Source organism: Solanum stenotomum, chromosome 8 (genome assembly GCF_019186545.1).
Source record: "Solanum stenotomum isolate F172 chromosome 8, ASM1918654v1, whole genome shotgun sequence".
Classification (NCBI taxonomy): Eukaryota; Viridiplantae; Streptophyta; class Magnoliopsida; order Solanales; family Solanaceae; genus Solanum; species Solanum stenotomum.
This window is the reverse complement of record NC_064289.1, coordinates 1574527-1586076: the sequence shown is the minus strand read 5'-3', so window position 1 is coordinate 1586076 and position 11550 is coordinate 1574527. Positions and strand designations below refer to the sequence as shown.

The 11550-nt window shown below is 33.0% G+C and overlaps 2 protein-coding genes across 2 annotated transcripts; one reads left to right on the top strand and one right to left on the bottom strand.

The window, feature by feature from the left end:
* The first annotated feature begins 4992 nt into the window (after positions 1–4992).
* Positions 4993–7466, top strand: LOC125872245 (60S ribosomal protein L10). Its single transcript, XM_049552962.1, has 4 exons — positions 4993–5085; positions 6106–6607; positions 6997–7078; positions 7207–7466. Exons 1-4 carry the CDS (start codon positions 5076–5078, stop codon positions 7270–7272), a joined length of 660 nt encoding a protein of 219 aa, XP_049408919.1. The 5' UTR covers positions 4993–5075; the 3' UTR covers positions 7273–7466.
* A 681-nt stretch (positions 7467–8147) lies between these two features.
* On the bottom strand, positions 8148–11303 carry LOC125875106 (cytochrome b-c1 complex subunit 8-like). The gene is made up of 2 exons (XM_049556186.1): positions 11024–11303; positions 8148–8335 (listed from the first exon to the last, which is right to left on the bottom strand). The coding sequence occupies exons 1-2, from the start codon at positions 11191–11193 to the stop codon at positions 8287–8289; spliced, it is 219 nt and encodes a 72-aa protein (XP_049412143.1). The 5' UTR covers positions 11194–11303; the 3' UTR covers positions 8148–8286.
* Positions 11304–11550: the final 247 nt, after the last annotated feature.

Below are 11550 nucleotides of genomic sequence, written 5' to 3'. Positions count from 1 at the left end.
CTTAGAAACTCGGTCTTTTTCATTAAAAAAGAAAGATTTTAGCAATCCTCATCAAGGAAGGGGTCCCATCGCACATCCGATTCATGAACAGAGGATTCATAAACAGAAATGACTATAAGGAACCAACGACTCTATCTTCTTAAACAACCTATATCCTTCACACTTAACCAACATTTGATAGATTGTCCAACCCCGAGCAATATTAGTTTTCATTCCGTAGCACGGGATTCTGTAACAGAAAAAACGTTAACCCCTACTACCGGTCCCGCATTTGAATCTGAGAAAGAAATAGAGTCTTTCCCTAAAGCCCTAAAGTCTCATCCCACGTGCACATCTTGACTATGAAAAGCAAAGAAAATAAATGGAGAGGTCATTCATTCATAGCAGAAAAAACGCTCACTAACTCGTATTTGAAAAGGCATGAGGGGGGCTTTCTATCCTGAAGATAATATTTTTTTCATTCTTAAAAGCCTTCTTTCATAGTTAATCAGTAGTATTCCTCTCGCTAGCTATTCTGAGTAAGAGGGGGAGGGGTGTATTTCCTAGCGGTGCTAGCAAAGAATTTCAAAAAGAGATAGTCGTTAAATCGAGATAAGTTGTGGAAGTATAGATGGTATGAATAGAAGGATCTTTGTGAACTACGTGAGCTAAACGATCGATAAACTCGGTCAACATCTTATAGCTCCTTTTACGGAAAGTATCATATAGAAAAGCAAAACCCCCATTTGCTCTATCTAACTTGGCGTGCGCTCCTTTCTGTCCTGCGAGAACATATTCAGACACGCGCACTACTCATATCGGTACTAGAAGCCCCCAGAGCAGGCTTGGAAGACTATGAGCCCCACCTTTTGTGCATGAGCGCTCCTCAATTTGACCCGGTCCGTCACGCTTTAGATATTGCCACCGAGATCGTTGAGGCCCCATGAAGATGACTCAACTTCACTGGGAAGGCGCGAATGATAAATACTACAAGTGACAGAGACAAACGATTTAAATAACGGAAAATCAAAAGAAAATAGTATCGAGAATGACTGAAAAAGGCGGGTCTCGTGACAACGCCTTCCTCTGCGGTCTTTATCCGTAGGAATAAAATCGTCCAAGTAATTTTTTAATGATCAACAATTGGATTTCTTAATTAAATACTGAGAACTAGCTAATTTATCCTTTGCCAGTCTTTTTTTTTTATCATCCTAATATCTTTCCTTCAATTATTCTATTCCTGACTATGGGTAATCAGTGATTTTTTTTTTGAAATATTGGATATTTTAATAGCAATAATAAAATAAGAAATTATCAAAAAAATAAAATAAAAATAGGATTCTTGGATGCCACATCAATTTCTTTTATCTAACTCTATTTTGTATATAGATATAGTCATGTAGAAATAGGTTTGTCATTAATTGATTTAAGAAATAGTTGGAAAATTCATAATAACAGCATATATCAAACAATTGTATATCTCTTTTCATAATTATGACTTAAAACACTTTTAAGTAAGATTGGTGTAATTATGTTCATCCAAAATAGTAGTAGTACTTCTTTTGAAACACATTTTTTTAAAAAAAAAGTCATTAAAAAAAAATGTCATACAAATTTGGCAAACAGACCTTATAATTTTAAATAATTAACAATAAAAATTAACTGCCCCTCGAATTTTTATTATATTTCAAAACAATCTATAATATACTTCCCAACTACTAATACTAGGAGTGTGCAAAAACCAAATCGACCGATAATAGAACCAAAAAAAGTGTTATTGGTTTATTGTTATTGGGTTATTGGATTAACAATTTTTTAATGATTTTATAAAAAAATTATCGGGTTATCAGTTCGGTATTAGTTTTTAATATTGGGTTATTGGGTAAATCGATAACCCATTAAGACTAAAATTTACTACATTTACTTGTACATAAATATTATATATTATATATTAATCTCAATAGCTTACTAGTTACTGTCTTTATCCTTTAGCCTTCAATTCACACTTCAAAGTGACTTTTAACTCACAACTTCACATTATACAAAACGTCAAAACCTAAAGTAAGAACCCTATTCCTCTTAATTTCTCTTTGTGTTACACTAGTTTGGTTTTTTCATTACATTATTGTGTTGTCGCATCAAATTTATTAGAGAAGTCATATATTTATTTTATAAGTATTTTATTATTGGTTAAACCAAAAACCGAACCGTTAAAGACCAAAACCGATAAAAAACCTCTTATTAGTTTGATTTTTGGTTTAATGTATTTAAAAACTAAAAACCAATAAATCGAACCAATAATACATAAAACCAAACTGAACCGACCGATGCACACTCTTAACTAATACTATCATTATTAACAAATCATTATGAATTTGTCTTTCGTAGCTAATGTAACTTTAAAAGTAGACTATCAACATGAATTTATTCATCGATTCGAACATGCCTAGAGCACTACTACTTTACAAACCATACTACATACTCCCTCCCCCATTTTCTTCTTCATTCTATTAATTATATTTTTCTACTATATATAAGAGGTTACGACAACAGAATTTGAACGTCATGTTTGCTTTTCCAACCAAAATATTTTAAAAATTTTATAAGTTATGAGTTTTAGTTTTTTTTTGTACATATGCCTTTTAGTAAAAAGTAGTAATAAATATAATACAAAATTTAATATATAAATAACTTACCTCCGACTCTTAATTTTACAAGACAATGACAGGTCAAGTAACTCATGCCAAAACACGGGCTTAGTTTGTTTGACTATGTCGGCCCAAGCCCATCTATTTTTTTGTGACGTAAGCCCAAACGTAAGCCCAAACAATTTCTAAGCCNGGCGGCTGCCAATATATCTCAACAAACTGAAATCGACGAAAGAACTAGGCTAGGTTGTGAGAAACGGGACCTTTAGATTTGGGTGTTTTAATTAGGATTCCTTTTAGAGGAAATTGGGTGGGTATTGGGTTATGGGGTGGATAGTTGGATTATGGGTTAAAACAAAGGGTCAAACGGGTAGTTCAATAGGTTTAAGACACGTGTAAAAAATTAGGGGTCCGTTAGTGAGAGGGGTATATGTGTACCTATAATTGGACGGCAAGGACTTATGTGGACGCAAAGTATAACGGAGGGCATATACATACCATTTATTAAAGTTTGGGGGTAAATCCGTCCTTTTTCCCTAAAGTAATAAAAAAAAATTGTGATTCACCTAATTAATCTCTAGCTCTACCATACATATAAATTTGATCATTATTTTGTAACAAAATTTTTTAATGCCTCTTATTTATGGGACATAATATTGAATACAAAAGGATGTCATAAACATGATTATTAATGTATGAATTAGGAGTTATGATTGTCAAAAGTCATGGGAGCGATGAAAATAAAGACAATTAAATTTTTATGTAAAAAGATACGAATAAATGGACTAGTAATTATCACATTCAATTTGTACAATAACAATAAAATAAGAAATTATCAAAAAAAAAATTAAAAAATAGGATTCTTGGATGCCACATCAATTTTCTTTTATCTAACTTTATATTGTATATAGATATAGTCATGTAGAAATAGGTTTGTCATTAATTGATTTAAGAAATAGTTGGAAAATTCATAATAACATCATATATCAAACAATTGTCCATCTGTTTTCATAATTATGACTTAAAACACTTTTAAGTAAGATTGGTGTAATTCTGTTCATCCAAAATAGTAGTAGTACTTCTTTTGAAACTCTTTTTTTTTTAAAAAAAAGTCATTGAAAAAAAAAAAAAGTCATACAAATTTGGCAAACAGACTTATAATTTTAAATAATTAACAATAAAAATTAACTGCCCCTCTAATTTTTATTATATTTCAAAACAACCTATAATATACTTCCCAGCTACTAATACTAGGAGTGTGCAAAAATCAAATCGACCGATAAACCGAACCAAAAAAAGTGTTATTGGTTTATTGTTATTGGGTTATTGGATTAACGATTTTTTCATGATTTTATAAAAAAAATTATCGGGTTATCGGTTCGATATTGATTTTTAATATTGGGTTATTGAGTAAACCGATAACCCATTAAGACTAAATTTACTTGTACATAAATATTATATATTAATCTCAATAGCTTACTAGTTATTGTCTTTATCCTTTAACCTTCAATTCACACTTCAAAGTGACTTTTAGCTCACAATTTCACATTATACAAAACGCTAAAACCTAAAGTAAGAACCCTATTCCTCTTAATTTCTCTTTGTGTTACACTTGTTTAGTTTTTTCATTACATTATTGTGTTGTCGCGTCAAATTTATTAGAGAAGTCATATATTTATTTTATAAGTATTTTATTATTGGTTAAACCGAAAACCGAACCGTTAAGGATCAAAATCGATAAAAAATCTCTTATTAGTTTGATTATTGATTTAATGTATTTAAAAACCGATAAATCGAACCAATAATACATAAAATCAAACTGAACCGACCGATGCACACTCCTAACTAATACTATCATTATTAACAAATCATTATGAATTTGTCTTTCGTAGCTAATGTAACTTTAAAAGTAGACTATCAACATGAATTTATTCATCGATTCGAACATGCCTAGAGCACTACTACTTTACAAACCATACTACATACTCCCTCCCCCATTTTCTTCTTCATTCTATTAATTATATTTTTCTACTATATATAAGAGGTTACGACAACAGAATTTGAACGTCATGTTTGCTTTTCCAACCAAAATATTTTAAAAATTTTATAAGTTATGAGTTTTAGTTTTTTTTTGTACATATGCCTTTTAGTAAAAAGTAGTAATAAATATAATACAAAATTTAATATATAAATAACTTACCTCCGACTCTTAATTTTACAAGACAATGACAGGTCAAGTAACTCATGCCAAAACACGGGCTTAGTTTGTTTGACTATGTCGGCCCAAGCCCATCTATTTTTTTGTGACGTAAGCCCAAACGTAAGCCCAAACAATTTCTAAGCCTAATACGACTCCTATTTAAGGTTTAGGGCATTTCTCTTCTTTTTTTCTTTACAGACAATTTTTAAGCCGCAGATCAATTGCAGTGACGCCGCAATCGAATAGCCATGGGGAGAAGTAAGTCGCTTCGCTTAAATCCTTATTTATCAATTTTTCATTCGTATGATAATGTATTGTTCCTCAGATCTGAAAAAAATTGGGATTTTACGCATTTCTCCATTGACAGATTGATTGAGTTTAGCATTTCTGGTATTTATATGATTGGATTTTTGTACCATGTTTGATTTATATGAATCATTTTCGTAACTGCGTTAGCTATTTTTTTTATTGCATTAATGTGAAATATATATATATTTTTTTAAAAGAGTTCGTTGCGTGAAGTCCTGTATATTTGTTATGCGAATGTGGTGTTTATTTGATATAGACTAGCTTTGTTATATGTTTGTTTGTTTGTGAATTTGATTGTAAAACTAGTTTGTTTGGAATTTGTATGATTGAATTGATTATGTTAGATTTTTTAGCTTGAAGGTTTGGAATTTGCCGTTATATGTAAAGCTAATGGCTTTGAACTAATACATTATAAATGAGACATATCATGGTAAAATGAGTAGCTTCAAGATTGAAGTATGTGTCATTTTCTGTAGTCTTTTTGACATGTTTACTTGTGAAGCTAGTTTTTTCGTTACCATGAGAAAAATTGATGAACCATGGAAGGATGAACGGCGTCTTTGTAAGAATATTACTTGCTTGGAAAATGGAAGGAATAGTTTCTCATTTTGTGTCAAAGAAACATCCTTACTTTATGCGTGTGAGAATGGAAGTACTTAGTAGAATTACATATGAACTACGTGTTGAATAATGACTTCATAAGTTGCATATGATTTGTCTAGGATAGTTGTCTGACTAGCCTTGATCATTATTTGTTATTAATTGTTAATATGTGTATGTAAAAGCATATTTGGAGTTCTGGCACCACTAGTGGTATATTGCTCAGGTTCCACTCATGACATAGCTAGTTTCAGCATATGTTGTATTGTAATGTTTGTTTCATAGTGCGCTATGAGTCTTTGTGCTTGTCTTTCCTAGCACATTTCCATATTTGGGCCTTGATGTAATGGTTTGGATTCTTTTTCACAGGACCTGCAAGATGTTATCGTCAGATTAAGAACAAGCCTTACCCAAAATCAAGGTTTTGCCGTGGTGTGCCTGATCCAAAGATCAGGATTTATGATGTGGGCATGAAGAGAAAGGGAGTTGATGAGTTCCCTTTCTGTGTGCATTTGGTCAGTTGGGAGAAGGAGAATGTCTCAAGTGAGGCACTTGAAGCTGCCCGTATTGCTTGCAACAAGTACATGACCAAGTCTGCTGGGAAGGATGCTTTTCACCTAAGGGTCAGGGTTCATCCATTCCATGTTTTGCGAATTAACAAGATGTTGTCGTGTGCTGGAGCTGATAGACTCCAAACTGGTATGAGGGGAGCTTTTGGTAAGCCCCAGGGTGTTTGTGCTCGTGTTGCAATTGGTCAGGTTCTTCTATCTGTTCGCTGCAAAGATGGAAACAGTAACCATGCCCAAGAGGCTCTGCGCCGTGCCAAGTTCAAGTTTCCTGGACGTCAAAAGATCATTGTCAGCAGGAAGTGGTATGTATTCTATCAGAAGGTTCACTTTATATTTTATGCTACTGATTTGTTTGAGAACTTTGTACTTTTTCCATTAAAGGGTTATCCTGGTGTGTAAAAAGGGCTTTAATTAGTTATTTAGTTTGGGGAGATTCATTCTAAAAGAACACCCTACAGTTAATTACACAAATTTCTTCCTTTCAATGCCAAATGTTGTCTTGTTCCACTACGGAAGTATGTACTCTGTGGGCATGTTTTCCATCTGAGACTCTTAAAGTTTCATGATATCTTGATATTTTGTCGTCTCATTAAGCCTACCCATTGAAGCTATGTTTGATCATGTGTAATTTTGGTTGTTTTAGATAGTTAGAAAGTTGTCCTTGAACCTTACATGTGCTACTTTGATTCAGGGGATTCACCAAGTTCAGCCGTACTGATTATCTGAAATACAAGTCAGAGAACCGTATTCTCCCAGATGGTGTGAATGCTAAGGTTTGTCTATTCATATCCTTTCTTTTTAAACTAATAATTTTGCTTTGCTCATTCATGTATCTGGTTGCCAGTAGCAATTTGCACGTTTCGGTTGTGATAATTTATTGTGTATTCTTTTGCTTTTGCAGCTTCTTGGCAACCATGGTCGACTTGCTGCACGTCAACCTGGAAGGGCCTTCCTTACATCTGCTTAGGGAATTGAAGTGGCATATTCTCACAAATAGCACTTTTAGTTTTCTAGTCTGTTGAATGAAACTTTGTTACTTGAATTTCTGTCTTTGCATGAACTTAATCAGTAGTATCCAATTGAACATTTTTGAAATTATTATGTTTTGTATTTGAAATTTCTTGTACGGTTAAGAGCTCGTATGTTTTGATGAATTGATACCTCTAGTGATGGGTGGCATTAACATTCTTTGGTGACCCCAACTAATTAATTCTCGTTAAAATTGGAACTGCCTGTTTTTTGTGAAGACTGAAGACGTTTATTCCCAAAGATCTGGTTTGGCACAATTAGTACTGGAGAAGGGCGGCTTTATATGAACTTAAATTTTAAAAATATAGTAGCAAAAAGAGGCCTATAGACATAAAGGGACTCCTATTATACTTCTCAATTGGTATAACTTAATATGTCTTTTGAGGCGATCAAAGATTGGCTGATATGGAGAGTGCATCAGATTTGAGCACCAAAATGTGAGTTAAATACACTTGCCTTTGAAGTAAGTTTTGGCCAAAGTCGTCGTGTGGCAGTGAAGTGGTACAGAAATCTGCTATTTCCTTAAATTTCTGATCATGCTAGATCAAATTAATATGGTCAAATTCATGAATACATCTTAAGAAATGGGCAAAGATTAGATAGATTATCCAAAATTCGACGTGTAGGTAGAACTTCATAGGGACTGCAAATTTGGGAATCCTATTCTTGAACGAATAGTTAGTTATGCTCTATCCACCATATTTTATTTGAGAGTGAACACAACATTTGATGAAAAATGAGGTGTATGATGAACTATTTTGCAGACTCCAACTCAGTACAAGATTCAGGATGCACAAAAGTTTCAAAAGACCATAAAACAACTAGTAGCATTTAATTAACCATAAAAGTAAAACTCCTCAAAATGACGGTAGTAGTTCCAAAGCATGACTTATTTCCTGTTCAAACAGAAATAGAAATAGCAGTCCTCCCCAGACAAATGACGAACAGAACTTTAGTATCTGTGTTCTAACTTCTCCTTCTCCAGGAAATGCTGCACGTACCTGCATGCATAAAGAAACACCTTGGCTATGAACTAAGCAACCACTAAAACCACATATATATTTGTTGGAATTCTCAACCAATAACATAGGAATTTCTAGAACCTAACTTAGCGAAGAATTATTCCAGGTGACATTAAGTGAAAAAAAAAATCCTTACATCTTGGCTATCTATTATTATAAGGGGAAAAGAGGGGAGGGATAACTGACTCAGAAAGCTCAAGCCAACAGAAGATAAAAACAATGACCATAATCTCGCCAATAACCTTCAACAATCTAGTCTATACAAGTAAATCTCCTCTATGCCTGAATGAAGCTCAAATTATGTTGCTCGGACTCTTCCAAAATGTCAATGGGTGCGTGTCGGATTCGCCAAAAGTAGTGTATTTTTGGAGAATCCGACACAGGTGCGGCTTCAAAAGTGAAGAGTCCGCGCAACTAAGAGATGATCCAGAATAATATCTTATACTTGAGATAAATTACAACTCAAAATAACTAAGACTTTTGCAGCAATCACTTTTATTTGCTTGGAGACAAAAATGAACAGAACAAAGAAAATAGAGGAGAAAGAAGTTAATCGGATTTATTTTGACCATATAAGAAAAATGAAAAAAACACAAGAACACTTTAACTAAGATTCTGTTAAAGAGGTAAATAACATGTTCTTGAACAAGTTACTAATACACAATATGTGAAGGTACATGATAATCTAACTAGTGCTAAAAATTGTCTCAAATATTATATCCTAGAAAGTCAAACTACATCTAGTTACTAGTGGTGAAATAATTTTATATCGACACATTTTGCATATCAAAAAGGATTATATTGCTGCATATTAACTTTTTTCTAACAAAAATATAAACTGAGATCAATTTGATGTTTAAGCTCGCATGCTTTACCAAGGAAACTTTTTCTACTCAAAAGAACCATCATACACCATGTCCTTTCCAACCCCAACCTCCAAAGAAACAGGAACTAAATAAAACTCCACCCCACATGAACAATACAAAACAAAGGAAAATCGTATTAACCTTGCCTTTCCAATCAGTAAGTAGGCTCAGGGGCGGCTCAACGTAATTGGGGGCCTAATGCGAAATTTCAATTCAAGGCCTAAATATAAACAAACTTCATATACGTATTTATTCAAAATTTATTTTTCATATACTATTTAGATGGAAATTATTAGTATTTAATATTATTTTTTCAGTTATTAGTTTTAGGTAAGATTTTATCAACTCAACATTAAAAAACATCTTCTCAGTGAGGCAATTATTGTATGAATAGTTAACATAATTCTATAAGTAATAAGTTAGACAACTATTAAATAAAGATAAGAGTTAGAGCCATATAATTTGACTCAAAAAGTTGATGACTTGGTATACCTCATTTTAATATGCTTGTAATAATGCTTGAAACTAAAATTTAAAAAGAAATAAAAAAGAATTTGTAATTCACTTTGTTCAACACTTTTCACTATTAATTCTTATTTTTAACAAAGTACAAAAGATGTTATAGTGGATAAAATAATGTATTTTTTAAAAAATTATACTTTTTATCGTAAATAATCAATTTTTTCTATAAAAATTTTAACACATAATTACATAATTTATTGTTGACAAAAATTTGGGGTCCCCCGAAATTGGGGGGCCTAAGGCATAGAGCCAGCCTTGAGTAGGCTTGAAAGAAAACCGACCAGCTTCATACTTATAGAAGCCAATGTCTTCAACAATTTCAATTGGCATTGTGCAACTGTATTTCATCAAAAAAGTGAAGGAAGATTCACAATATGTGAAGGCTTCACATATCTCATGGGTCATCTTAGTAGGTACCTCTAGACGCTCTGATATGCCAAACATATATGTTCGGTATTCATGCTCTTAAGCATTATTTAACAGCTCTCCACTCCCATATGTTATATTCCAACTAAAGCCTGAGCAACTAAGTTCCCCTCCTAAGCTAGCTATACATTTCGGTCCTTTTATTGTAAGCATATCTAAAAACATATTGTAAGCAGGCAAGAAAAGTTTGATTCAAGTTAAGTGCTCCATGACCTAGTCTAAATTAAGCAACATCTAGTAAGATCAGATCAATAAGAATCTCAGATCTTTTCGAAAGGCGCTCAACATACTATCAATGTATACAAGTATCAAATGGACCTGTCAATTTGAGCCATCTCAAAGGACACACAGCTTCATATCCAGAGGTGTGACATAGGTCAATGAAAACATCCTAACAGTCATAACTGTGAGGTATCCTTTGATACGAAATTATCGGGAGCATGCTCAGATGAGCACGCACTAAATTGGAATCCATAATTTTGAATTGAGGCATAGTTAATTATTTGATTGATTTGGTACACAAGAATCGAAATAAGCTATCATATATTGGAAATATAAGCAACTTCATTCCATTCCAATCAAACACAACGAAATTATCCGGGAGAGCTTAAATCTATGCAGTCAAAAGTGGAACCAATTTGTTAACAAGTAGTTCGGATGCGGGAATCAGAGCCTGAGAGAAGAATTTAGGTGAAAACGACGAAGCAAAGAAAACAGAAATGACAAACATTTACATGTACAATATCAGGGAATGCTTCCAAATAAGAAGGTTATAGTATAGATGATTAATTAACACAGCCGATCTCAACAAAGTTTGGGATTGAGATTCAATATACTTGATCGAAGTACTTACGAGTAGGTGCCGATAAGAGGGCCGAGCAAGAGAGTAGCGCTGATCCAATTTTCAGAGACTTTGTGATGGATTTTACCAGGAAGGTCCTTCCATAGACCTGGCATAATCTTCTGTTGGAATGGCGATAAAGCGTAAACAACTGCTTTCAGCTTAACTGGTTGTTTCCCCATCTTAGCTGAATTTTAATGGTGATTTTTCCGATCGATTTTCGATGAACAAGCTAGGGTTCGAGATTGAGAAGAATGATAATTAACATTTGGTGGATGGAGGGGGAAGCTTCTTCTTCCAGTAAATTTTGGGCCTAGAACTGTAGCCCAGCCCAATTTGGGCCGATAAAATTAGGGAAATTTTTTAAAATGTCAATATATTAGCATTTAATAGGACCCCTTAGCCACACTTTCAATATTTATTAAAAATGTCAATATTTTAGTTTGTTATGTATCTAATTCACATTGTTTTTATTTGTTCTAATTGAAAGAATACAATTATTTAATAATAGAAAGGAGAAATTTAGGGGAGAGAATATT